The 27,580-nt window shown below is 50.8% G+C and overlaps 2 protein-coding genes across 4 annotated transcripts; both read left to right on the top strand.

The window, feature by feature from the left end:
• The first annotated feature begins 275 nt into the window (after positions 1 to 275).
• Positions 276 to 15,453, top strand: SLC35F6 (solute carrier family 35 member F6). Of its 3 annotated transcripts, XM_079940823.1 has the most exons (7): positions 353 to 442; positions 5,917 to 5,997; positions 8,494 to 8,566; positions 9,387 to 9,558; positions 9,806 to 10,018; positions 10,757 to 10,867; positions 12,188 to 15,453. In XM_079940823.1, exons 4-7 carry the CDS (start codon positions 9,396 to 9,398, stop codon positions 12,655 to 12,657), a joined length of 957 nt encoding a protein of 318 aa, XP_079796949.1. In that variant the 5' UTR covers positions 353 to 442; positions 5,917 to 5,997; positions 8,494 to 8,566; positions 9,387 to 9,395; the 3' UTR covers positions 12,658 to 15,453. The 3 variants fall into 3 exon arrangements, with proteins under 3 accessions (XP_079796948.1, XP_079796947.1, XP_079796949.1); XM_079940822.1 differs by lacking the exon at positions 5,917 to 5,997 and having other exon boundaries at positions 276 to 442; XM_079940821.1 differs by lacking the exon at positions 5,917 to 5,997 and having other exon boundaries at positions 276 to 442; positions 9,806 to 10,156.
• Positions 15,454 to 19,458: 4,005 nt separating this feature from the next.
• On the top strand, positions 19,459 to 26,966 carry CENPA (centromere protein A). Its single transcript, XM_079941191.1, has 5 exons — positions 19,459 to 19,736; positions 24,451 to 24,560; positions 25,074 to 25,151; positions 25,435 to 25,590; positions 25,932 to 26,966. The coding sequence occupies exons 1-4, from the start codon at positions 19,643 to 19,645 to the stop codon at positions 25,567 to 25,569; spliced, it is 417 nt and encodes a 138-aa protein (XP_079797317.1). The 5' UTR covers positions 19,459 to 19,642; the 3' UTR covers positions 25,570 to 25,590; positions 25,932 to 26,966.
• Positions 26,967 to 27,580: the final 614 nt, after the last annotated feature.

The following is a 27,580-nucleotide window of genomic DNA, read 5'->3' as shown; positions in this document are numbered from 1 at the left end:
ATTGTTCAGCTCAATCTCTCTAAAGGGTTTACAGAACGCTCTAATATCCACGGTGCATTCTCACTTCCTCGTCCCATCAGCCCCTTTTGCAGGTGGGGAGACCTGGGCCCGTGACTTCACACTGTCACTCCGTGAGAACCAGCGCCCCCAGCTCCGGCTCTGGAGAGCGCAGACGCCCGCCCCGCCCCCTCCCGCGCCCTCCCTGGGGGCGGAGTGAGCAGGCACGGGGGCGGGATCTTTCAGGTCATGTGACTCCCGGCCCGGAAGCACTCGCCCCCAGACCCCGGGGTGACCAGATTGGGGGCTACTACCTCCAGCGAGCGCGGAGGTCGCGCTCCTGTTTCGCGCTCCCGGCATCCGCCGCCATGGCCTGGACCAAGTACCAGCTGTTCCTGGCCGGGCTCATGCTTGTCACCGGCTCCATCAACACGCTCTCGGCAAAGTGAGTCCGGGCCTGGCCGGGAGGGGAGGGGACTCCGCGCCCTCCCTTCGCGGCTCTCCTTTCCTGACTTCACCAGCCAGCTCAGTTGCTCTGATCCGTTCATGCGGTTTATGGACCACCCAAGGGGTACGAGGCCCAGGGAAATGCGGGGCAGGGCCGCGTCCCCGGCTGGAGGATCCGAGCCCCGGCTTTGATTCGCTGTGTGCTTGATCCCAGCGAGTCACTTTCTAACTCAGCGCCTCAGTTTCCTCATCTTTAAACGGGAGGGAGTTTCTCTCCCCTGCCCCTTCCAAGCTGGCATCGGGGGCCCCGCCCTCCAGGAGCTGTGGGCCAGGGAGGGCTACCATAAACGTCATGCGGACCGAGTGACCAGTGAGCGTGGAGGGCTGCGATGACAGAGAAGGGGGTGCACCATGGGCCCCTCTTGGAGGAAGGGTTACAGCTGGGCCTCGAAGCTTTGGTAGGATTTCTACATGTGGTGGGGACATCGAGGCAGGAACAGCAAGGCCAGATCCAGGTGGATTGTAACTAGCACCAAATGCCCAGGCTGGATTTTATCCCATAACCAAAGAGGGGCTTTTGAGATGGGGAGTGACATGTTAAAAGTGATGCGATGAACCTGGTGGTCAAGGTGCAAAGCAGTTGGCTGCAGGGAAGACCACGCCAAGGCTGCTGCTAGCAGATAAGGGGAACTGGGAGGTGGCAGTGAGGTGGGAAGGGAAGGGTCAGATAGGAGACACCAGGTGCAGAGTGAAGCCACAGGGCCTGACCCACAGGATCCAATCATCACTCCTGGGCTTCCGCCTGGGGGAACAGAAGTGGCATTAACCCAGGCAGGGCGGGCAGGGGGGCAGTTCAGCTCTGATGTAAGAGGGTGTGGTGCACGTGGAGGACAGTAGACAGTGACCCTCTCCCAGTCAGACCTCCCTTCCACCTGAGCCCTGCCAGGCTCCAGAGCAAAGGGGAGTCACCCCAGTCACCCTCTGGGCTGCGCTCCAGGCCCCCTGAGGGTGGTGGGGATAGTTGTATCTTATTCGTTTTTGAGGGTGTTTCTTCCCAGCGTACTCCATCAGTGACGTGAGAAATGCCCCAGAAGAGAGGTCTGGGAGAGAAGTACCCTGTTCGATTCATCAGGCATATATAAGGTCCTTACAGTGTGTGAGGCACTGCCTAGACCTAGGGAAGGAGACAGAAGTGACCGAGAAAAGGTCCCAGGCTTTGAGATGCTTAGAATCTGCAGCAGAGGAGACAGGTGTGTACACGCTTGGCAATCACAGTGTCCTCCCTTCTCCACAGGAGGTGGACCTCTGGGTAAGGCCCACCTGTCTCTCTGGTTGGGCTCTGGCCGGCTGTGTCTGTGTCTTGTGCTGGGCTCCCGGGCCCTGAGGCCTCCTGAAGGGTACTCCTTTTGCTGAGCCCTTAGCTATAAAGGAAACTCAACCTGAGGGCTCCCATCTCAGGATCTGACTGCAGCAGAGCAAGTCATCTGTCCATCCGTCCCACAAGCCAAGGCCTCAGTCTGGTGCTTATAGGGTGGCTGTGGTCTGCCAGGGCCGCTGTCCGCAAGGAGAGCTGAGTTACCTACTGAGGTAAACTGTGCTGACTCAGCTCCTTCCAGAAAAAGCTCCAGACCGGTCAGGTAAGAAGCCAGGGAATCCTCAGCCCCAGGACGCCTTGCCCTTGGAGGCTGCCTGAGAGGCCAGAAAGAGGTGCCCAGGTGTGATCCCAACCTTTGGTCCTGTCCCCTGCCCTGTGGCCTCTTAGGAGCCTCCCTACCTGTGATGGGCCCCAGTATTGGACCCTAAACAGTGTTCTAAGACCAGACTGTGAGAAGGACGCTCTCAGAGGAAGAACGTGGGAGAGCAGCTGTGTACATCCTGATAGAGATTACTGATTTGAAATCACACTCTGACCTGAAGTTTCTGGCAGGGACAGACAGACGAGAATGTGACCACAGCAAGTGCTAACCAGTTAATACACAGAGAGCTCCACGTGCCACGTCCTGCCCTGGCTGCCTTTCATGAGTTAAGTTAATGAATTCTCATAACCACCCTATGAGGTAGATAAATTCCTTGTCCCTGGATAAGGAAACTGAGGTTCTGGAAAGAGGGGCTTGCTTACCCAAGTTCAACTCAGCTATTAAGTGGCACAGTTTATATTTGAGCCTAAGTAGTCTGGCTCTAGAATCCGTGCTCTTAACCTCCACTGTGGATGAGGCTAGGGACTTCTCTAGTCATCCTTAGGGGCATTTAAAGTTGTTAGAAACATAGAAATTATCCATTCTCATCCCCACAGTTTACAGTCAAGCTCCCAAGAAAAGTTTCGTGTGTGTGTGACTCAGCTGGTTGGTGTCTAGAACCTAGGTCTCAGGATTTGGGTCCAGTGCTGGTCTTCTACAGCTACGGTACCCAAAACTCCCTCTTCCTTGGGGGTTTCCTCTTATATCTCTGCAGGCAAGAACAGACAAGCATGTGCCCATGGAAGTTGTAATCCTATAAGTGGCATCTCCTCTCCCTGCCGTCGGGGTGCCTCCCCTCTGGGACTGGGTGACAAGCATCTGAAGCGTCCATCCCAGAGATCACTCAGGGTTCAGCGTTAGCGTCTCTAGTAGCCTCTTGCAGTTTCTTGGCCTGTAAAATGAGCATAATGTTTCCCTCCCCGGCTGCTTGGGCGGACTGGAGACAGTGGATGAGGAAGTGGGCGTGAGCACGTGCTGCTCCTGTGCTGGGATCACAGGTCAGCTGTCCGCTGCAGGAGGTCACTGCCCACTCAGCAGGATTGGGTGCGCTGCAGGGAGCCGGCCTGGCCAGGCTGGGCTGGGCTGGGGCTGGGGATCACCTACCCCCCGGAGGGAGAGTCACCGATCAGGCTGGCCCTGTAGCCTCGTCCCTGGGTGTGGGCAGAAGGTCCCTCCCTTCTCCTTTCTGTGGCTGCTTTCTCCCCCTCACCAGGCTTCTGCTGATGCACTTCCTGGAGACCAAGCATTTGCCTTCCTCTGGCACCGCGTGGGGCTGTCTGCCTGAACCAGTGCACGTTTCGGAGCCCCACCCTCCTGAATCCAGCTGGGGTTCTGCATGTAAAGAGCCAGGGTCAAGTAGACGCTCACTCAGGAAGGCTCACATCCCCTCCTAAACTTCTGCAGGCTGTGCAGCCCACCTAGCCACGAAGGGGCCATGGGGGTCATTTCTCCAGCAGTCAGGCCCACTGGGTCCGGGGAGCCTGCAGGAAGGTGGCAGGAGGCCTGCGATCACTGGGCCTCTTTTAGGGGAGGACGCTCACTGTCCTTCCTGCGCCAGCTCTAACTTTTGCCTTGGCCGCTGCCCCTCCCCCACCCATAGGTTCCAAAAGTGGGCACGGGATAATTGCTTCAGAGGGGTTCAGGCCAGCTGGAGAAAGCCTTAAACCAGCAGGGCAGTGCAGAAGTGAAAAGAGCATGAGGCTAGGAAGCTATGAGCTCAGATGAGTCACTGGGCCTCTCCAAGCCTCGTTTCATCTATAAAGTGGGCGTGATAATCCCTGCCCCACCTTCTTCCCAGACTCCTTGTAAGATCTACTGAGGAGAGTTACCTTATACTTAAGAGAGGGCGGGCTGTCATCACTTATCACCACCTGAGCCAGGGCCACCTGCTGTGACACCCCGGAGAGAGGAGAAGCCCTGGGGCCCTTCCGAAGATTACAAGCCAGAGAAAGAAGCTGACTCACTGGGCTTAACAGGCCCAGGATGAGAGCGGAAATGGCATAGATTCTGTGGGGAATATGGACACACAGCCAATCGGCCCGAGGCAGCCGCATCAACCACTTCCTCAGCTTCTGACCGCCACCCCTGGTCCCACACAGACGCGCACACCCCTTGGAACGCTGAGCTTTGAGCTTACTGAGCAAGGCCACGCCAGAGTGACTCGCCCCTAGTAAGGGCAGCCCACCCGGAGCCCTCCAAGGCCCAGGGAACTCTAAAGGAAGCCCGCCTCTGCCAGTGCAGGGCGCTTCCTCATGTGGGTCCCCAAGGCCTCCTGCCCTAGAGACCACAGCTTTCCCCAGGATATAGTGTCCAGAGAGAATGGAGGGCCCATCTGCAGGGCTGACCTTTTCCCCGCCTCAGCCAGGGGGGTGGGAAGAATCCTGAGTAAGAAGGTGATCGGTGTTGAGGACGGAGCACTGAACAGGGGGTGGTGCTCCTGGGTACTAGCGCTTCCCTGTGTCCCTCAAGCCCTGTCTGGTCCCTGGGTTTCTCGTCTCTCAAACAAGGAGCTTCCCGAGATGATGGCTGAGTTTGTTCTCCTCTTTCAGCACTTTGTGGCCCTCCGGTGCCTCTGCGTCAGCCTGCAGGCTGGGTCCCAGAGGATGGATACTCTCCCCGGAAGCTTTCAGGCTGGAGCAGAGCTGGGGCCACACCCACCCAACACAAGGGGAAGTGGTTCCTGCTCAGCAGAGGAGAGAGAGGGAGAAGAGGGGCAGCAAAGGACTTTTAGTGACCCCCTGCCATATGCCAGGTCTTATATGTCTTATTACTTTTGCCAGTTCATCAGTGTTGGCATTATTATCCCCGACTTATAGGTGAGAAATCTATAACTCATCCAACCTGTGAGAGTCAGAAGTCTGGCCTTTCCGTGTATCCTGCTGCCTTTTCTGAAAATAAGTGCAAGCAGATGGGTTCAGCCCTAGATCCGCCCACTGTTAACTGTATGAGCCTGAACACGGCCCTCTCCACCCCAAGGTCTGAAGTCCCTGCCTGTAAAATGCGGACCGTTGTTGTGAGGCCTAAACCACACAGCCCGCGTGAAGTGTTCAGGCTCCTCAGGGAGAAGCACAGGCCTGGTACAAGGTCGGTACACAGTGAGTGGTGCATTCGTAAACACATGTTAGGGAAGCGTTTTGCAGAGATAAGTGCTGTCCCACTGGGGAGTGATTGCTTTCTCCCCCAGATGAACGGGGTCTGGCTTCTGGCTCTTGTCCTGTGCTACCTGCGGTCCTGCTGTGACTGCACAGTGAGGCAGACCTTTCCCAGGGCCAAGATGAGAAGCCTGACTCTATCCCAAAGTGACTGCAGGCCTGAACTCCTGCCTGGCCAAGAGTCTGGGCAGGGCAGGCAGCCTGTCCTGACACCCAAACCCTTGGGGTGTAAACCTGCCCCAGGCACTCAGATACAAAAAGATTCCATTTCCCCTGCTGGGAACCTGCCAGCCCTGCCTGTTCAGGCAGACCCACCCCTTGGAGGAAGCAGGCAGCGCAGGGGGAGGGGAGGAGGCTTAGCACCAGCCCTACAGCCTGCTCCCCTTGCAGTGCCCCTCCCTGGGGAAGGGCAGGCCCAGCTGGTCCCACCAGCAGGGGACACCTCAGACCGGATGGCAAATTAGCAGTCATGGATACATTGCCTTTGGACTATAGTACCTGCCTATTTGTCTAGCGGTGTCTGGAAGTCCCACTCATTCAACAACAACAAAAAATGTTTGAACTTCTGTATAATCATGTGCCAGGAGCAGGGGATGGAAAGCTGTGGACGTTGCTGGATGCTGAGCTCACAGCCTCTCAAGTGACAAGGACTATGGAACCAGAAGGTGATGCAGATATGAGTTGTCATGACTGTAAGGTGCACAGGCAGTAGCCCAGGGGGAGTTCAGGAGGTGGCCCCACTGCTACATCAGGGGTCTTGAGCCTGCCAGTCTGTGCTCTGGATGTGGCCCCAGGATGGGGAAGGGGCTTCCATACCAGCCCTTGCCCTAGGCTTCTGGTTGACCATGAACTTGGCAGGACCTCCCTTGTCCCTCCTGGAGGAGCCCTGGGAACTCTCTCTCTGACCTGCTCACTCGCTCCAGGGCAGGTGTTTCTGCGCCCTTGGTAAAGCTTGACCTCTCTGCTCTCCTTCGCTTCTCTCTTTTGCTCGGCTGCCTCACCCAGCCCCTCCCAGAGGGCTCTGTCTGTGAAAGTGAGTCTGGCTGGAGAGCAGGCCAAGCTGGGTGAGCCATACAGGTGGTATGTGTCCCACACCCACATCCCACGTCCTGTCCTGTCCTGCCCTGCCTGGGGATCCCAGAGTCGCAATCTACAGCAGATGGGGCAGAAATGAGACCCCAGAGAACAGGTGGTTTCTGTCGTTGATGGGGATTATCTTTGCCCCTTTGCTACTGGGTCTGGTTCCAGCCTGATCCCCTGACCCAGATTTCCTCTGCCTTCCCAACCAGGCATATCAGAACTTCTAGCTGCCCATCAGCTCTCATTTGACCTCCACCATTCCCAAGCACCAGAAGCCCTCCTACCTTCCCTCCTCACTGTGGGAGTGGGTGGGGTCTCCTACCTTGAGATAAGTTTGCCATAGTCCTGTTTTGTTCACTTGCCCTGGGATGTGTTCAGATCTTTGTAGACGTGATCTCTCCCTCCAGGTCTGTGCTACCACCAGCGCTCAGCCCGCCCTTCCCACCGCCTGCCCACTTGCCCCGGGCTGTGGGAAAGAGCTCCCTGTTCCCCTCCTCAGACTCAGGCACAGAGAAGCCCCGCCTGCACAGGATCTTTGTCAAACCCAGACCTGCACCGCTTGGCATGAGCAGTGGCCCCTGCTTGGGGCACAGGAAGCAGAAGGCTTCCCTGCGCTCTGGGAGCTGAGCTTGTGCACAGAGGAGCCAGCAGATGGGGTGGGGCCCACCACGTAGCTGCTCTGGACAGACATTGTAAGGAAAGACATTTAAGAAGAAGTCCCGAGTCCTACACTTTAGGGACCACCACCGCCTACGAGTGGGGTTGCTGCAGCGGGGGCAGGTCAGTGGCCCACTGCAAGCGGCCCTGGGTCTGCGTTGACTTGCGTCAGCAGTGTGATGTGGCGCGTGCAGTCCAAGCCGGGTCAGCTAACCAGGGTGTCCAACACGTGGGCGGGGCCGCCCCGTTGCCCGACTCAGTCTGGGCCGGATCACGTGCCCTTGGCTCTGGGCCTGGGCCCACCAGAGTGCTTCCTGAAGTCAGCAGCCAGGGGAGTGAAAGGTTAGCAAGGGCCGGGGCTGCCTAACCAGGAGAAGATTCCGAAGGTGGGGACCAGCCAGGGCAGTGAAAGGTTAGCAAGGGCCGGGGCTGCTTAACCAGGAGAAGTTCAGAAGGTGGGGAAGGCTCCATATATATGAAGGGCTTTCCAATGAAAGAGAGATTAGATTCCCAGGGACATAACTAAGGCCAGCGAAAGTGAAATTCAGAGGCAGAAGTTTTAGCGACAGATGTTGGTAGGTGCAAAATGGTTGGCGGTAGCTGCCCAGAGCGCTGTGCCGTGACGGACTCTGGGCTCGGCGGGGAGCATGCCATAATCAGTGAGGCCCATCTGCCGGGGTGCCGGCTGGCACCCACTCCACAAGCGCCACATACTTGCCACTGGCTTCCGAGCCAGTGCTAGAGAAAACCCTCCAGATCCTTCAGGTTATGGGAAGGTGACCGGGTGGTCTGTGTCAGGTGGCCATTTCCCAGGGCCCACGTGACCTTGTAGACCAGGGACTCTTGATATGGGTCCCTTTGATAGTCTGGTGAAGCCTAGAGTAGTGTTTTAAAACGTGCAAATAAAAGACCAAGGATTACAGAAAAAGCTAATTGTATTGAAATAAAGTTATCAAGACATTAAACAAGCCAGTTTGTGAAATAGTAACGTACATGTGTGCATGCGCTTCTTAACACATGAAATAGTAAGCAGTGGGTCTAATTACTGTAATTTTGGAGCAGTGATGAGTGTAAATAATACTTCACAGTACCTGCAGTGACTCAAATGTGATAATGAGAAGAGCTGTGATTTCCGTGTGTGACAAAGTCGCAGGTACCGCAATACTACACTCATAAATGGAGGAAATGCTAAATTTCTGTTAGAGGTTCATGAAATTCAGCTAAAGGGTCCCAGGCCCCCGCGTTCTGTCTGCCATCCCAGGGGAATCCTTGCCGTGGAGACTGGTCCCTCCGAGAGGGAGCCCCGCTCTGGGCCGAGTCCGCTAAGTCTGGCCAGGAGGTGTGAGCTCTCTGCAGGCCCCAGGACCGGGTGGGAGAGCGCGCTGCCACGCTGCAGGGTTTGACCTTCTCTCTGTCTGCTGCAGGTGGGCGGACAACTTCGTGGCCCCAGGCTGCGGAGGGAGCCAGGAGCACAGCTTCCAGCATCCCTTCCTCCAGGTATCTGTGCCTGTCCTCGCCCACCTCCGTCTCCCAGGCCTCAGGTCAGGGGCCCCCACGAGGCCATGCTGTTTGCTAACCTGGGTTGGGGGAGTCCTCCCTTGCTCTCAGGAGAGCCAGTTGCTTCTCTCTCCCTCCCAGAACAGAGGCCAGGGTGTGAGGTGCCCCTGGAAGCGGGCAGAAGGCACAGTCCCCTGTAGGAAGCCTGCACAAGTCCTGGTGAGCGCTCATGCCCCGGACTCCTTGAGGCCAGCCCTCACCATGGCCAAGTCAGGGCACATTTGGAACAATCCAGCCCTGTCGTAAAACATGCTCCCCAACCGCGGGGAGCCCAGACCCCACTGGGGCGGGGCAGACACCATCAATGGAAGGTACCTTATATAAGTTCTCAAGCCTCTCGGGGCCTCAGTTTCTCCATTGGAACATGACCAGGGATTGGTCTAGATTGGTGGGTTTTCAGATCAGGCTCCACATGGCCTTAGAGTTTCCGTCGAGGTGTTTGAAGAGCTTAGGGGTAGACCTAGGAGGCAGGCTCTGGCCTCCCACACAGAGCAGCTCTGCTTTTGTCTCTCTTACATGTTGGGGTTATAGGTAAACTCTTGCATTAAGAAAGGTTATGTTTAAAAAATTTTGTTACAGAGAATTCCCTGGCGGTCCAGTGGTTAGGACTCCATGCTTTCACTGCCGAGGGCACAGATTTGATCCCTGGTCGGGGAGCTAAGATCCCACAAGCTGTGCAGCACGGCCAAAATAAAAAACAAAAACCCTTGTTATAGGTGGTCTTCCTTCCAGCTCTGAAGTCCCGTTTCTGTCCCTGCAGGCAGTGGGCATGTTCCTGGGGGAGCTCTTCTGCCTGGCTGCCTTCTACCTACTCCTGTGCAGAGCTGCAGGGCACCCAGACACCAGCATGGATCCCCAGCAGCCCTTCAACCCCCTTCTCTTCCTGCCCCCAGCCCTCTGCGACATGACCGCGACCAGCATCATGTATGTGGGTGAGTAGCCAAGCCAGGCTGCCAAGGGCTCAGTGCAGCCTGTGGCCCAAGGGAGCTACTGGGAAAGAGCCACCCCCAGCTTGTCTTCAGCTCCCCCCGCCCCCTCCCACCGACCTTTACACACACGCCCCCAACCAAGATTTACTGAGTACTTACCACGTGCCAGCCCTGTCAGCCCTGAGGACACCTCAGTGAACAGACAGGCTGGGCCCTTAGGAGCTAACGTCATGTGTCTCTCCTCTCCTAGCCCTGAACATGACCAGTGCTTCCAGCTTCCAGATGCTGCGGGGAGCAGTGATCATATTCACAGGCCTGTTTTCGGTGACCTTCCTGGGACGGAGGCTGGCACTGAGCCAGTGGCTGGGTATCCTCGCGACCATCGCAGGGCTGGTGGTCGTGGGCCTGGCTGACCTCCTGAGCAGGAACGACAGTCAGCACAAGCTCAGCGAAGTGATCACAGGTGTGGCCGGGGTGGGCATCCCGGGGCTGCCCAGCACAGAGTCACTCGACAAAGCATTTTACAAGCTCCGCTGTCCGCCAAGCCCTGGGGGAGGGCACGTGGGCCACCAGCTGATGTGGACATGCACCTGCTTTCCAGGTGATGGGAAGAGTGTAGGGAAGACCAGCAGGGGACAAGCAGCGTGAGGGAGAGGTGGGTGAGGAGCGGGGAGGTCCGAGGAAGGAGAGGGCTAGTTCTACAATGTACTTACAGCCACACAGACTGCAGGATCCGGAAGGGGAAAGGAATGAATGTTGACTGAGCACTTACCAAGCACGCAACCAGCGCTTCGCACTGTGCTCGTCATCACTCATCCTCACGGTCCCGGAAAGGACACACTGCAGCCCATTTTACAGTGAAGTGGCCACCCTGCTCACGCATGGCAGGATTAAACCAGAAATGTCCATCTCAGAGCCTGTTGCTTCTCAAAAGACCTGCTTACCCCAGTTGTGCAGCCCTCAGGCCCAGGCGGACCCCTGGACTTTCTGGAGCCTTAGCCCAGAGGGGCTGACAGTGCCTTCCCTGGTGGCCTGCCTCACCCTTCAGGGGCCAGGAGGTCAGGCGCGGGGCCTGTCGTGGCCGGACCTCGTGGACTGTACAGTGCCCTGCAGAGGAAGGGGCTGCAGGGGCTCTTAGGTTTCCGTGGGCTGAGATGTCTGCCTCAGCCTGGCCTCACTCTGGGCCCCTCCTTTCCCACAGGGGACCTGCTGATCATCATGGCCCAGATCATCGTCTCCATCCAGATGGTGCTGGAGGAGAAGTTTGTCTACAAGCACAATGTGCACCCACTGCGGGCAGTCGGCACTGAGGGTGCGTGTGAACACAGGCTGGCAGGAGGGCGCTGGGTGGAGTGCGCCCTGTGGGGCGGCACGTCGAGGGGATGCAGTGAGGGCGCCTGGCGAGGTGCCTGGGGCCTCTGGGAAGGGCGAGCCTCCCGCCCTCCTTCCTCGCTCCCTTCACCATGTTCGTGTTGATAAATACCCTGACAGCTGCCGTGCACTCAGCCAGGAGCTAAGGGAGGACAGGGACGAAGATGAATGAGATGCAAGCCCCGCTCTAGAGGAGCCGACCAGCAGGAAAGGAGCAGGCAGTGCGTTTTAGCTCGGCCCGCTTTTACTCAAGTGACGCTTCACTTGCCAAGCATATCTGAGTGTCATGGCCCAGGGAAGGTGGCGTTTGCGCTACAGATTTCAGGAAGCAAGAATGGACAGGAGGGAACTCCAGGCAGAGTGGAGACATGGGGAGCTGGATGTGAGTTTGGAAACCAGTGAGGAATAGTTTGGCGGAGGTACAGGTTTGATGGAGGGGAAATGATCAGGAATTGAATATGTCAGGGTCATATCTTGGAGAACCTTGGAACATCAGGCAAGTGGATTTAGACTTTAAATGACAGGCAGGGAGGAGCCACCAAAGGTTTCTGAGCAGGTAAGTAAGTCAAAATGAGGCTTTAAAATTATGGGACTAGCAGGGCGGATTAGAGCAGTGCTACCGAAGCGTGACCTACGGGCTTGTCGGGGAGCTGGTGGTGCCTGTTGCACCGTGAGCTGAGGGCTTACGGCAGAACGTTAACCGCCTAAATCAGCTACGTCATCAAGCGTACTGATGGCTTCCACTCACTTTTTTTCCTAGCAGGACTTCCTGAGGGAAGCAGTGCCTTGATTTACATTCTGGCCCAGCTCCTTGTCACGCACCAACAGCGCTGAGCTAGAGAGCTGTTTTTCCACACTTGTGAGAGCAGTGTCATGCTCGCAGCCAGCAATCCTTTTGTCAATGAATGGAATTGAGTTTAAAACGTGTCAGAGAGCATTGTACATTGTAAGGGTAGCTGTCGTTTTGTGAAAGTGTGTGTACATGTCTGTGCACTGGTCACAATATAAAATGTATTTCCTATTCTTGGTCCGGTCAGAAGACGCGGATTAAAGTGGAAATGGGGCCGTCAGAGCCCATTCAGTAGGCCGTTGTAGTTCCTAATGAGCAGAACGGCTCCAGGAGCTGGAAGGAAGGAGCTGGTGCGAGGGCGACTCAGAGGGGTGGCTGGGAGGTCAGCGGAGCCCGGCTGGGTGGGCCGGGGCACGCTGCCGGGGCTGGGGGCCCAGCGGAGAGCGTGACGTGCTCCCTCCACTCCCGCAGGCCTCTTTGGCTTCGTGATCCTCTCCCTGCTGCTGGTGCCCATGTACTACATCCCCGCCGGTTCCTTCAGTGGAAACCCTCGCGGGACGCTGGAGGACGCGCTGGACGCCTTCTGCCAGGTGGGCCGACAGCCACTCATCGCGCTGGCGCTGCTGGGCAACATCAGCAGCATCGCCTTCTTCAACTTTGCCGGCATCAGTGTCACCAAGGAACTGAGTGCCACCACCCGAATGGTGCTGGACAGCCTGCGTACCATTGTCATCTGGGCAGTGAGCCTGACACTGGGCTGGGAGGCCTTCCACCCGCTGCAGATCCTTGGCTTCCTCATCCTCCTGACGGGCACAGCCCTCTACAATGGGCTGCACCGCCTGCTACTGAGCCGCCTGTCCAGGGGCCGGCCCCCGGCAGAGGAGGGCGAGCATGAGAGACTGCTGGGGGGCCCTCGGACTGCCATCAACGATGCCAGCTGAGCCTCCTGCTCTGCTGCCACCTGGACGCTCCTTGTTCACCCCGAGGCTGAGGCCACGTGGGCTGGTGAACCTCAAATGCCCTGCCCCCGAGGCCTCGCCCTGCCCCCTCCCCACAGACACCCCCCCACCCACCCAGGGCAGCTGCTGCCACAGAAGATGACACAACACCCAGGTCCTCCTTTGTCACCACCCCATTCAGGCCTGAGTGCAGTGCCCGACCCCCAGCAGCTTCCCCAGCCCCTCCTGCAACACTAGAGCTAAATCATGGAGTAGAATTGCAGGAACCAACAGCCCTAGGGTTTCCTCCTAAATCATAGGCTAAATATGGTTCTCCCAAGAAGAGAGGTCACTGAGCAAATTCTAATAGAACTAAGCACCACAGTTTCTAAAACTTGTAAGATACTCCCTAACCCTGCCTGGGAACAGGTTTCAGCCAGGGCCTTGCCACAAACTCAGTGTGTGCTCCCCAGCCCTGTACCTGGTCACTCCGGGCCTTGGCGTCCTGCTCTGCAGAAGGTGTCCACGGTGTGGCTTCCGTGCCTTTGGGCCCAACTGGGCCCATTCTGCAGGCCTGTGGTTTTGACCAACCTGGGGAAGGAGTGACAGCCCGTTGATTGAAGATGCCCCCTGCCCACGGCGCTCCTCCCCACGCCTGCTCTGGCGTCCTTGCTCACACCTTGAAGTCCTCCCCACCTGGGAGAGGTTACAGGGGGATTTCAGGGCAGCCCTTGATAATAGCTTTTATGAACTCTTCACCTTCCATTTTAAAGATGAGCAAACTTGAGTCCCAGAGTTATAAGTTGTTTGGCAAAAGTGCTCTCCTGCCACGGGCTCTGGCCGTGCAGCCACACGACCAGGCAGTCGGTTGGGTTGTAGAGCACGTCTGGGGTTCTGCGTCACCCCCAGCAACCCGACAGACACCATGGAGAACCCTCCAAGGTGGTGGGTTTACCGGGAGTCTACCGTTGGGAGTGATGCTGGTATCCCAGGCGTTATGTTAAGTGCTTAGCTTTCATTCTCCTGCGTAACAGCCTGCACAGGTGGATGCAGGTGAGAAAGGTGTGGCCCAGAGAAGGTCAAGTGACTTCCTCTTGGAGCCGGTATTTCAAGCTGGGTTTGCCTGATTCCAAACCTGTGGGCCCACTTACCATAAAGTCTCCGAGATCTTTGGGGGTACTTCCTGTGGCTGGGAGAGAGGCATCCTGTGCTGTTATCCTCCCAGTAACCCCACCCTGAAGAGAGGGGCCTGGCAGCAGGGACCCCAGGTTGCTGAGCGGCCCTTTATTCCAGTGGTCCTCGCTCTGGCAGATCACTTTCCTGGGCAGCTCAATCGTGAAACAAATACCGAATGCCTTCCTTAGAATAGATCCTGGGAGAAGGGATCTCTGACAAGCAAAGCCCTCGGGCTGTGGGAATCCAGCAGGTTCTTACCGTCGGGAGAGAAAGGCCTCTCCATCCCACCAGCTCCGAGTCTCGGGGGGCCCTGACCTCCTCTGGGCCGTGGTGTGTGTCACAGGAAGAAGGAAATGGAGATCGAGGGTGGTGCGTCCAAAAAACTGGGGCCTTACAGTGTTGTTTCAGGCTTTTTATTTTTAAAAAGAAGAGGGGAGTTGGCAGTGTGGACTTTTTTCTTTAATAAGAGGGAAAGAGCACAAGGGTTAGGACATTCCTGGAGGTAACGTCTAGAACGTTGGATGGAAAAGCTGTAAGGTACCAAAGCATAGAAATCACATGTGGATTTTAGCATTGAAGGGTTGGGGGGGATTATAATGGGACTTCAGTGGTGAGAGGTGGCAGAGGATGGGGAGGGCACTTATGGTCAGGCCTGCCACCCACTCAGGCAACTTGCTTTAATCTCCTGGAGCTTTGGGTCTTCACATCTCTAAAATGGGGAAGCCTGCATCTCACAGGATGGCTGTGAATATTACCTACGATATAAATGGAAGGTGGCTGTAAATGCCAACGTACAGTGGAGCGTCCTGTAAGGCGGCACTGCCCACTAGGGTGGTCTGTCAGGCATTGAAGTCCCAGCAGAGCCACGGTGTGGAGCATCGGTTTTGCTCAGAGGGGGAGAAATGTTTTGTTAGAACATACCATTGTGGAGTAGAGTGTAAACTTCGCATCGATTATAAGATAAAACAGGATGCCTCATAAAATTTTTATGTTGACCCTAAGTACCCTTCCAGACCCTGGAGTTGTGTCCTCTCTGTCCTAGTGTCTGGGGTGCTTCGGAGGGTGAGTTTGAGAGGCCATGCCGTGTCATGCTGGTAATGGGGGTGGAGGGGGAAAGAATCTCCACTCTCCTGCTGAGTCTAGAGGGTTGTGAGGAATGTCTGTAGCTGTGGCCTACTGCTCTGAGTGGAATAATGGGGCCCTGGACCCCAAATTAGAACTGACTGATAACAGACTTCTGTAAACATCAGTTCAAATACAGTGTAATTCACACCATCTGCACTGTAGTGAACTGACCAGTTCCTGCCCCACTCGTAGTGGTCCTGGGGGACCCTGGGGCTGGGGTGTCCTCCAGGACTGCCATCCAGGTCCTGGAGTAGCCCTCAAGCTTGCTGCCTACAAGAGGTTTAGGACCATGCCAGGTGGTTCCATTTGCCTTTGCTCTGTCCAAAGCTCTCTGTACTTTAACAAGCAAACAGCACTCAAGGAGATCAGAGGACAGGAGGAGGATTGGAGCAAACAGCCATGTGGTTTAGGGGGAGCCAGAGATACGTGTCCTCAGCTCCATCTCTCCCTCCACTGGGTGGCTTTGGACAAGTGATGTTACCTCTCACCATGATCAAGTGGGATTTATTCCAGAGATGCAAGGATGTTTCCACATCTGCAAATCAGTCAGTATGATACACCACATTTACAAAATAAAGGATAAAAATCATATGATCATCTCATAGATGCAGAAAAAGCATTTGACAAAATTCAACATCCATTTATGATAAAAACTCTGAACAAAGTGGGTATAGAGGGAATGTATCTCAACATAATAAAGGCCATATATTACAAGCCCACAGCTAACATCACACTGAATGATGAAAAAAAGCTGAAAGCTTTAACTCTAAGGTTGGGAATGAGACAGTTTTTCCCACTCTTGCCACTTTTATTCAACATAGTATTGGAAGCCCTAGATAAAGCAATTAGGCAAGAGAAAGAAAGGAAAGGATCCAAGTTGGAAAGGAGGAAGAAAAACTGTCACGATTTGCAAATGACATATTATATATAGAAAACCTTAAAGACACCATCAAAAAACTGTTAGAACTAAAAAACAAATTCAGTAAAGTTGCAGGATACAAAATCAATACACAAAAATCTGTTGCATTTATATACACTAACAAACTATCAGAAAGAGAAATTAAGAAAACAATCCCATTTACAATTGCATCAAAAAGATAAAATACCCAGGAATAAATTTAACCAAGGAGGCGAAAGACCTGTATACTGAAAACTACAAGACATTAATGAAAGAAATTGAAGACACAAATGAAAGATATTCCACGTTCATGGATTGGAAGAATTAATATTGTTAAAATGTTCATACCATCCAAAGCAATCTACAGATTCAATGCCTATCAGATTCAATTCTACAAAACTCCAATGGCATTCTTCACAGAAATAGAACAAAAAATCCAAAATTTGTAAGGAACCACAAAAGACCCCAAATAGCCAATGCAATCTTGAGAGAGGAGAACAACACTGAAGGCATCACATTCCCTGATTTCAAACTAGACTACAAAGCTTTAATAATTAAAACAGTATGGTATTGGCCTAAAAACAGACACATAGATTAATGGAACAGAATAGAGAGCTCAGAAATAAACCTGCACATACATGGTCAATTAATTTATGACAAAGGAGCCAAGACTATACAATGGGGAAAAGAACCGTCTCTTTAGTAAATGGTGTTGGGAAAACTGGACCACTGTCTTACACTATACACAAAAATTAACTCAAAGTGGACTAAAGACTTGAACATAAGGCCTGAAAGCATATAACTGCTAGAGGAAAACAACAAGTTCCTTGACATAGGTCTTGACAATGTTTTTTTTTAATCTGACACCAAAAGCAAAGGCAACAAAAGCAAAAATAAATAAGTAGGACCACTTCAAACTAAAAAGCTTCAGCACAGCAAAGGGAGCCATCAACAAAATAAAAAGGCAACCTACTGAATGGGAGAAAACATTTGCAAATTATATATCTGATCATGGATTAATATCCAAAATATATAAAGAATGCATACAACTCAATGGTGAGAACAAATAATTCGATTTATAAATGGGCAAATGGGGACTTCCCTGGTGGTCCAGTGGTTAAGACTCCGCACTTCCATTCAGAGGGCACGGGTTCGATCCCTGGTCAGGAAACTAAGATCCCACATATCCTGCGGCACAGCCAAAAATAAAATAAAAATGGTCAAATGATCTGAATAGACATTGTTCCGAAGAAGACATACAGATGCCCAACAGGGACATGAAAAGATGCTCGACATCATTAATCAGGAAAGTGCAAATCAAAACCACAGTGAGATATCACCTCACATCTGTTAGAATGGCTATTATCAAAAAGACAAGAAATAAGTTTTGGGGAGGATGTGGAGAAAAGGGACGACTTGTGCGCTATTGTGCAGCCACTGTGGAAAATTTTATGGAGGTTCCCGGAAAAATTAAAAATAAAACGACCATGTGATTCAGCAATTCTACTTCTGGGTATTCAAAGGAAACAAAAACACTAAGCTGAAAAGATATATGCACCTTTGTGTTCATTGCAGCATTATTTACAATAACCAAGATTTGGAAACACCTAAGTGTTCAGCAATGGATGAACGGATAAAGAAATTGTGGTATGTATATGTGTGTGTGTGTGTGTGTATATATATATATATATATATATATATATATATATATTCACAATGGAATATTATTCGGGCATAAAAAGAAAGAAATGTTGCCATCTGCAACAACATGGATGAACCTCAAGGGCATTATGCTAAGTGAAATAAGTCAGTCAGAGAAAGACAATACTGTATGATCTCCCTTACATGTGGAATCTTAAAAAAAACAAAAACAAAAACACCCCTCTATTTTCTACCTTTGTTTTCTACTTATTTCTAATGGAGCAAAGAAGGCACTCTAGGTCTAAAGCAGAATTAATGAGTGAAGATTTGCTATGTCTGATTAATGGGTCCTGAGGACTGGTGTAGTAGGACTTCTTGCCTCTGTGTCACTGAAAAACAACTATCCTTCTGTGATTTGACTGCATCTCAATGGGTTCAATCAAACATTCCTTTCCCTTCCTTCCCCCCCTTTCCCTTCCTTCCCCCCCTTTCCCTTCCTTCCCCCCCTTTCCCTTCCCCCCTCCTCTACTCTTTCTTTCTCCCTTTCTTTCTTTCTCTCTTTCTCTTTCTTTCTTATTGTGGTGAAATATACACAACATAACACTCACTGTATTGACCATTATTAAGTGTACGATTCAGTGGCATTAAGGACATTCACATTTGTTGTGCAATCACCCATCTCCAGAACTTTTTCATCTTCCCAAACTGAAACTCTGTACCCATTAAACAATAATTCCCCTTTCCTCCCTTCCCCCAGCCCCTAGCAACCACCATCCTACCTTTCTGTCTCTATGAATTTGACTACTCTAGGTACCTCATGTAAGTGGAATCATACAATATTGGTCCTTTTGTATTTCATTTATTTTGCTTAACATAATACCTTCAAGACTCATCCATGTTGTAATATGTATCAAAATTTACTTTCTTCATAAGGCTGAATAATATTCCATTGTATGTATATACCACATTTTATTTATCTATTCATTCACTTGGACATTTTTGACTATTGTGAATAACACTGCTATGAGCCTTAGTGTACAAATACCTGTTCAAGCCCCTGCTTTTAATTGAATATACACCCAGAAGTGGACTTGCTGGATCATATGGTAATTCTGTGTTTAATTTTTTGACCAATTGCCATACTGTTTTCCACTGTAGTCACACCATTTTGCGTTCCCACCAGCAGTGAACAAGGGTTCCATAAAATCACTGATTTTGTAACATATTTCCTGATTACAGTGCATGTTAACTGTAGAACATCTAGATAATGTAAAAAAACAAAAGTGTAGAATATAAAATCCCCTTTATTCTAACTACCTAGTTCTACATTTGACCTCAATACATATTATCCCCAACAGGAAGGGAAGGGGTCATTTCCCTGTTACGAAAATGCTGGAGAGCATGATCCAAAAATAGAGCTGAGGCCTGCCCTGCTTGACCTCATGGTGAGAGGCCCCATCCTGGCTGTCCCAGGACCCTAATCATCAATAAGGTTCACGCAGTGAAGCTGACTTCTGAGTCATATTCATGGGCTGCTCCTGGTCTCAGGCGAGACATGGGACGGTCACATTCTCCGTGGGCCCGTCTCCTCATCTTTAAAACCCACCTCAAGATTGATAGAGCAAAACATAAAATGTTTGCGCAAGGTGATTCGTCTAGAGAAACGCGTTCTACACACGCACCAGCTACATCTTCATAATCGAGCTTTCATTTGTCGACCAGAGAGCACCGGAGGACCTGGGTCTGATGCATCAAAGATGCGGTCCTGCCCCAGGGAGCGGAGGAATGGAGCAGTTCCCGCCTCATTTCACTTTTCCAAGGCCCCATTGGCTGATTCCTACCATCGATCCGCCTTGTCCCCGCTGTCTTCTCCTATCACCGCCGCCGTTAGCCTCTCATCCTGTGCTCTCATTGGTCCTCCCCGCAATCGCTCTGCGCCAGGAGCGTTCCAGAGGCAGCCACTGGGAGTCGCTGGATTCGGTTTTTAAAAAACGCCGGCAGTGAATCCGCGGCGGAGCGGGCAATTTGAACGCCACCCAGCCGGGGCACGCGGCCGGGGCGCTGCTGGCCCTCCCCTGAACCCCAGCCTCTGCCTCCGGACCCGGAAGGCCGAGAAGGAGCCGCGGTCCGCAACCCTGAGCGCCAACCATGGGCCCGCGCCGCCGGATCCGCAAGCCCGAAGCCCCAAGGAGGCGCCCCCCGAGCCCGGCTCCCGCCCCCCCGCGGCCGGGCCCACCCTTAGGTAACCCGCCGTGATCCCTTTCCCTCCGAGCCGGCCTCCCTGCAGCCTGTCTGTGAGGTGGGTACGGCCGGGTCCGCGTGCCCATTTCACAGACGAAAAAATCTATGCTCGCTTGCCGAGCCTGGGGTCCAGCCCAGTCTCCCGACCCCTGGTCCGCTGGCCTTCCTCTGCAGGGGGGCAAAGCGGTTCTGCCGTCCAGTATCCGTTCCGGGACGGCCCAAGGTCCACGACCGGGGAGGGACTGGGGAAGGCAGTTCTGAGGAGGAGAAAGGACTGGCCCAGACAGTATTCTTAATTCTACTAACGTGTATTGAGTGCTTACCACTAACTAGGCATTATGTTAAACTCTTTATATGAATTAACTCAATTTTATATTGTGCCCATTTTACAGATGGGACAACTGAAGCGCAGACAGACCTGATAATTTGCACAAGATCACCCAGCTTGTTCCCGCAGACACGGGATTTTAAAAAATCGGTGTTTGTGCTTTTTTCAAATGCAAAAGTATTGGCTGCTTTTTGTGACAATTTCAAACAACAGTTCTAATTTTAGAAGGTGCCTTTCCAGGTTTTGGGGGGTTTTTTTGTTTTGTTTTGTTTTTTTCCTTCAGTGAGTGGCTGTATTGGTCCTTAACCAAAGTGCCCTAACTTAGCCGGTGCTCTCACCTTGTTCCCTTCCAGAGGTAGCATGCCCGGAAAGAAGGCTGGTCTGTGGTCCTTAGTTTCTGTGCTGTGGTCTGGTGGATGGGATACCCACAAACAAGAACTGTGGCAGCAGCTGCTTTACCTGTCTTCTGCTCCATAGCTAAGAGCAGGGTGAAGAAAGTATTATTGGTTATTTATAGATGTTGCTGTTGTGAATGGGTTGTTTTTTATTTTTCTTTCCTTAACATAAATAACCTTTGCATCTAGCTAACTTGCTGAATTCTCTTGTTAATCCTAATAGCCTTTCAGCTGCTTTAATTGAAATTTTTAAGTGGACCATTATACTGTTTGCAAATAATGACTTCTGAGTCTTCTTTTCATTTTTATACATTTTATTTCTTATTTTATTGTTAGTGAGGCCCTGAGACTAGCGTTGAAATAAGAGCAATGTTTTGGTCATCTTTGTCTCATTTGTAATTTTAACAGGAATATTGTTACGTATGATGTTCACTATTGCTGCCGGATGTAGAAGCATCCTTACAACTCCAGTCCCCTGATTCACTCTCAGCTCAGGATGACCTTGCCTCATGCTTCATTGAGGAAATAGAAGCCTCCAGACTGGATTCCCCTTTATCTTCTCACAGCAGAGAACCTAGGTGACCCCTTTCCATCAAAAGCCACTCCTCCTACATGAGCTCTTGGTCATATTCTTCTGTCACCATCCCAGGGGCTTTCTGTTATCCTTACCACCTGCACTTGGAAGTAAATTCATACTCCTTACATTGGCATTTGGCAAATGTGCTCTGTTATTTCTGTTCTAAAGAAAAGGGCACCCCACATCCCCGGCTCCCTCATACTCCCTGTTTCTCACTTCTGCCCTTCACAGCTACCCTTTTTATTTTATTATTATTTTTTAATTTATTTATTTTATTTATTTACTTATTTTTGGCTGTGCTGGGTCTTCCCCGCTGCATGCGTGCTCTCTCTAGTCGCGGAGAGCGGGGGCTACTCCTCGTTGCGGTGCGCGGGCTTCTCATCACAGCGGCCTCTCCTGCTGCGGAGCTTGGGCTCCGGGCACGCGGGCCTCGGTAGTTGTGGCTCGCGGACTCCAGAGCGCAGGCTCAGTAGTTGTGGCGCACGGGCTCCGTTGCTCCGCGGCGTGTAGGAACCTCCCAGACCAGGGCCCGAACCCCTGTCCCCTGCATTGGCAGGCGGACTCCCAACCACTGCACCACCAGGGAAGCCCCACAGCTACCCTTTTTAAAACAGCCAGACTTAAGTCTACCCACGTGTCTGTTTCCCCTCTTCCCAGACACCCTTCAACCCATTCCAATCTGACTCCCCACAACCACTACCCTTACTTCCAGTACCCTTGAACTGCTGTTGTGAAGGTCACCAGCTACTTTCATGTTGCCAACTTTATTAGACATGCCTGTGTCCTTCTCTTATCCTCTCAGAAGCATTCGACACAGTGGGTCATTTCTTCTTCGAAACACTCCATCCCCCTGGCTCCGTGATACACACGCTCTGCAGTTTCTGCTCAGTGGTTTTTACTGCCTGTGCCACCTCTCTTCAGCATGTTGATGGACTTCCATGGTCTACTTTTCCTTTCTTTCCCTTCCCCAGGTGGGCTCATCCCTCCCTGTGGCTCCCGTACCATTCATACACTGACAGCTCTCACATCTCTCCAGCCCACATCTCTCCTCTGACCCCGCACACCTACATCCAACGGCCTTTCTACTCGAAGACTCTGGGGTATGTCACACTAAACACATCTAAAAGCACACTTTTGGTTACTCCCCTCCTGCCGCTTCATCCCCGGTTTCCCCCATTTCAGGAAATGGCATAGCCACTCACAGGATTGTTTAAGCCAGAAACCCGGGAGAGATTTTTCATCTTGCCCCCATGTCCATCCAATCCAAATGTAAGCTCAGGCACTTCCACCTCCACGTTGCATCCTAATCATGCCACTCGTTGCCTTCTCCACTCCCACCAGCCTAGTCCAAGCCCCCAGCACCCTGACCTGGCTACGACTTCCCTTCCACTCTTGTCCCTTTTCGGTTCTTTCCTTACACAGCAACTGGAATGATCTTTAAATGTAAGTGGATCATCTCTCCGTCCTGCTTAAAGCTCTTCCGTGGCTTCCTATTACCTTAGGATTAAATCCCGACTCCTTATGTCGGATTTTAAGACCCAACTATTGAATGTTTAATCCCAGTTCTTTCCCATGATCCCTCTAATTGGTTAATTTTCACAAGCACTTGTTCCTGAGTCATAGACTTCACATCTTCCCTTACCCCTCGGAGGTTATTATGTGTATTTTTCTTTCTCTCTTTTCTGTAATAACTCAAGTCCCTCTGGTATTGGTTATTTTGTTTGCTGAGTTTGGTCCTTTCCTTTCATGGTGTTGGCCTTTTTACATTGCTTGGTGATCTTTAGTTGTGTTCATCTTTCCATTGTGTGACTGCCATGTCTGATTATTAAAGGCTGCTTCCGGCGACTGGATTGGGGACTGGTGGTGAGGAGGGAGGCAGGTGCCAGTAGCTCATCTCCTGGGTGTAGGGCCTCCCTCTTTCTAAAAAGTCCCCTGTTTCTTTGGCCCCTGGGATAAAGTCTCCACTGCCAGCACATCTCTGCATTGCCCCTCTGTCCCCATTTGCTCTCAGCAGCTTGTCTAACACTTGGCAAATAGTTCACCATATTAAATCCCTTCTATGCAACTACTTGGTGTGGATTCTCTCTTCTTGGCTAGACCGTGAATAACATTTCTTCAAAATGTTAGTTTTCGTGGGGGTTTTTTTTCTTTTTTTTATTTGTTCAACTTCTCAGAGGTTCATTTGTTTTTACTGGTCCTTGGTTTAATTTATGGAGCCAGCTGCACTGTTTTTGTTTTACACTCTTTTTCATTAAGTTAGTTTATTACCTTTAATATTTCTTTTACTCTACCTTCTTTTGATTTACTTTAATAATTCTCTTCCTAATACGTGAGTTGAACACTTAGCGGAATTATCTTTTAATGTTCTTGTTTTCTCGTAGATAGATCTTGAGGCTGTTCATTTTCCTTTAGGACTATTTGGTTATATCGCTTAAGTTTTAAGGTGTAGACTTTTTATTTTTATTCATTTCTAAACAGTCTAATTTCAGTGAATTGTCCTCTTTAACAAGAGAGTTAGAAGAATTTTTATTTTTTATATTCTTGTGTTTTTAATTTCTGATCAGAGTTTGACTTTTTTGATTTCTACTTTTAGGAATGATTTTAAGATTTTTTTGTCTTTTTTTGTTGTTGTTGAAACTAGGCTTTGAGCCAAAGGCTCTGACTTCATAGCCCAAAGGCCCGACACTGGCACTGAGTTATGCCACTTCTGAGCTCCCACCTTGGCCGCTAACGTGTCTTAACCTCTGTCTTAACCTCTCTGGGCCTCAGGATAACAGGTTAACCTCTGTCTTAACCTCTCTGGGCCTCAGGATAACAGAGACAAGGGAATTGTACTAGATAATCTCTCAGATTCCTTCCAGCTCTTAAAAAATACCTAAAAATTGGACTTCCCTGGTGGTCCAGTGGTTAAAACTCCGTGCTTCCAATGCAGGGGGCGCCTGTTCGATCCCTGGCTGGGGAACTAAGATCCCACGTGCTGCGCGGCAGGGCCAAAAAAACCCTAAAAACAAAATTGGAAACTGGGTTTCCAATCCAGGTGGGAAAGACAGAGGAGATGCACAGAGTACTGTGGGCCCAGAGGAGGGAAGTGACCCATCGGTTTGGAAGGGATTGGGAGTCAGGAAAGGCTGCCTGGAAGAGTCGGCATTTAAAATAAGACCCTCAGAGGATCATCACTGAGGGTCAATAGGACCCTCAAAGGATCACTTGTTCATTCATTTAACAAAAATTTATTTAGCACCAACCACTGTTCTCCAGTTGCTGAAGATAACCGCAATGACTACAATAGACAAAAAGCCCTGCTTTTGGGAAGCCTGTTATATACAGTCTACGATTTGGTAGTTTGACAGCCAGGTTGCAATGCACCACCCGTTTTCCACTGCATTTTGCTCCATGACCCAACTCTTTTGCTCAGGCGCTCCCTCCCGTCCAGTTGCTCGCCGGAGATACCGGGTTCTGAAGGAGATCCGAACTCTTCAGAAGAGCACAAACCTGTTGTTAAGGAAGACCCCCTTCTGCCGCCTGGTGAGCTCCAGGGAGCTTCCCGCCAACCCCCATGCCGCCTCCTTTCTTTAAATTTCCCAGGTATTGGGCCCCTATCGCCTCTTGCCCAAATGGCAAGGGACCTCTTCCCTAGCCTGGTCGGGGACTCTTCATCTTCTGAAAACATGAGCCCACAAAGGGCACCTTCTAATTCTTTATGGAATTAATTTCTAACCCCTACCACCTTCGAACTGTGTTCTTTGATTACGTACAAGGAACTCTGTCATCCAACCACCCTTTCATCCCTTGTCTTGCCCTGAGAGATTGTCTCCTCCTCTCCCCACCACCAATGAAGAGAGACGGGCCAATCTCTAAGCTCCCTGGAGTTGACACCAGCTAATAGTTAGGTTCTATGATTAAGGGCCAGGAAGGAATAACGGAAATGAAGATTCATGGAGACTCACGGAGAGAGTCTGTCTTCTCTTGAACCTCCTTTTACTCTCTACTCCTCCCCACTCCCCTTCTCCCTTGCTCCCCATCCCCACTCCTTCGCAGGCAAGAGAAATATGTGCTGTATTCACTCGTGGTGTGGACTTCAATTGGCAAGCCCAGGCCCTGTTGGCCCTACAAGAGGTAAGATGGGGGCCACGGTCCAGTTGGGTGAGGGGTGAGTATGGGAGAAAGGCAAGGCTACATCTCACCTCCTTGAAAAGAACAAGGAACACCCAGGGTTTGGAGGCTAGGTTCTCATTTGGTGGTAGTGGAATTCCCAGGCAAAGTTCAGTCTCATTCTGTGAATAATCCTTCCCCGCAGTCCTTTGAGCCCTTAGAGACTGAGGTTAGCAGTTGTCTCAGCAGAAAGCAGCCCATGGCCCCTCGTCTGTGTCAGTCTTTCTGCTTTTCTTTCTGTCCGCAGGCAGCAGAAGCGTTTCTAGTTCATCTCTTCGAGGATGCCTATCTCCTCTCCTTACATGCCGGCCGCGTCACTCTCTTCCCGAAGGATGTGCAGCTGGCCAGGAGGATCCGAGGCATTCAGGAAGGGCTCGGCTGAGCTCCTGCCGCCCGTGCCTCTGTAAGCTTTTCCTGCTCACCAGAGAGTGAGTGCACTTTGGGGGAAAACACCTAGCTTCTCATCACTGTGGTGGGAGTTTCTGTGAAGGAATGTTGCTTCTCCATCCTTAAGTCCTTTGCTGCCTCGCCTTCCCCTTGTTCTCTAGGGAAGGTTTGACCTAGTTTTGACTTGAATGCTTGGGATTCTGCGGCTCATGCCCTTTAAGTAATGACCAGACAGCCTGAACCTCTGACCGAGTGAATCCTCTCCATTCTACAAGGACCAGATGACCTCATTTTGATTAAAACGGAGTTCTTATTTTTGAAAATGCCTTGTTAGTAATTGTGATTCCTGTATTTCAGGGATGATACCAGGGACTCTGCCCGTAACTAGGACCAGATCACGGAGTACAAGGTGCTGCCTGGACTTGCTGTCTCTGAGCAGAGTGTGTGTGTTGCTTTTGTAACTAGGTTTTTTTAAGAAGGAGAAGACTGCATGGCTTTCCTCTGTAACAGAGGTAATACATGACAGAATCAACACATTCCAAAAGTCCTGACAATAATTTTCAGATGAAGAGACTCCAAGTTTGACTTCACTTTGCAAATTATTCACACACCTGATGATTTGGAAGACATCAGATTTTCTAGGTTGTGAGAGAAAAGGATATTTACTGATTATTTTAGATCTTTCTGTACCATTTAAATTTTTTACCATATGTATATTTACTTTTATTTAAAGCATAAGGGAAAAAATAAGAGAAGACCACTTCAGCCAGCTGCATGGAAGAGCCTGACGCGTCCAGCATACAAATCTCTGTCCTTCAGATTGATTTCATCATCAGTGGCAGCAGCAAGTTCCTGTGTGGACTGTGCCTGTCAACAGATTATATAGCTTTTCAAAAACTCAATTGGGATGAAAACAGGAAATCGTTAAGGTTTGGTGGCTCCTGGCTCCTTCCGGTAAATTCCTATCAAAATCATTCAGAAATTCTAGCTTGTAGAATTTATTTTATTCTTATCTGCAAGTCATAGATGATGTATCGTAATTTATACTGCAGACTTTTTCATTCCAGGACTTTTAAGAGCCTTTTCAATGTTTTTACAGGTATTTTTTATAACTCCCTTGTGGAGAGATAATAAAAATAATTCTTTAATGAGAAAAAGTTGAAGCGAAGTCACTACCATACAGAGATTATACTGTGTCCTTTGTGTGTTAGCGTTAAGTTCTTCATTTGGACACTTGGCCAACAGCCACAATTTAAACAAGAGAATTCAGGGATGTGTTTTTGTCTCCGGTGGAGTAGGGCGTGAGCAGATAAAAGCCTTGCCCATCTCTTGTAACTGAAAGCAGCTTAAGAGATCTCCAGAGAAATGGGAAGGCCACCCGAAGACTTTTAGATATTGTGTGTGGTGAAAATGATTAGTGAGGGCGGACACGAATAATGACGCGTCAGCCAACTGAACTGAGAGACAAACTAAAGGGAAAAGGACCAAGTTCTGTTGTGTGATTTTAACCCTTTGGAAAAACCGTTTCCTGTTCGACATCAACTCATTTTTATGTAGACATTGGAATAAAGCTTACCTATCTATGACTATATTTAAAATTCTTGTCAGTATGTTATTAATCAGAAGATTATACTCTTCCTCTAGTTTTCTTTAAATTGACACTTCTCTGCTCTCTTAAAATTGTACTAACCAGGACCCCACTGTAACACATGGTCACATGTCACATGCAGATGCCAGGCAGGATGTGTGCTCAGCACCACAGAGTATTTATGCAGTAACGTGAGAATAAGTAACTTACACCATGATAATGTTATATGATATCATTACAACTTACTGTAAACTTTGAGCACTTACACTGCTGATGTTGTTGGAGTTTTGTTTTTGTTTTTCTCTACTTTCTGGGTGATTTCACCAACATTATGTTCTAACCTTTCCATTAAGTTTTTATTTCTGCTTTCACATTTTTTAATATCCAAGAACTCTCTTATTTTTTGAATGTTTCTTTT

This window comes from Stenella coeruleoalba (assembly GCF_951394435.1).
Source record: "Stenella coeruleoalba genome assembly, chromosome: 13".
NCBI lineage: Eukaryota > Metazoa > Chordata > Mammalia > Artiodactyla > Delphinidae > Stenella > Stenella coeruleoalba.
Note: the sequence above shows the minus strand (reverse complement) of the source record. Positions and strands in the feature narration are given on the sequence as shown.

Excerpts from the sequence above, each read along its gene's own strand:
- SLC35F6 (XM_079940821.1), top strand. The coding sequence starts at position 366 with ATGGCCTGGACCAAGTACCAGCTGTTCCTGGCCGGGCTCATGCTTGTC. Across the intron at positions 443-8,493 it reads ATCAACACGCTCTCGGCAAA|GTGGGCGGACAACTTCGTGG; the intron begins GTGAGTCCGGGC and ends TGTCTGCTGCAG. Across the intron at positions 8,567-9,386 it reads TCCAGCATCCCTTCCTCCAG|GCAGTGGGCATGTTCCTGGG; the intron begins GTATCTGTGCCT and ends CTGTCCCTGCAG.
- CENPA (XM_079941191.1), top strand. The coding sequence starts at position 19,643 with ATGGGCCCGCGCCGCCGGATCCGCAAGCCCGAAGCCCCAAGGAGGCGC. Across the intron at positions 19,737-24,450 it reads GCGGCCGGGCCCACCCTTAG|GCGCTCCCTCCCGTCCAGTT; the intron begins GTAACCCGCCGT and ends TCTTTTGCTCAG. Across the intron at positions 24,561-25,073 it reads AGACCCCCTTCTGCCGCCTG|GCAAGAGAAATATGTGCTGT; the intron begins GTGAGCTCCAGG and ends ACTCCTTCGCAG.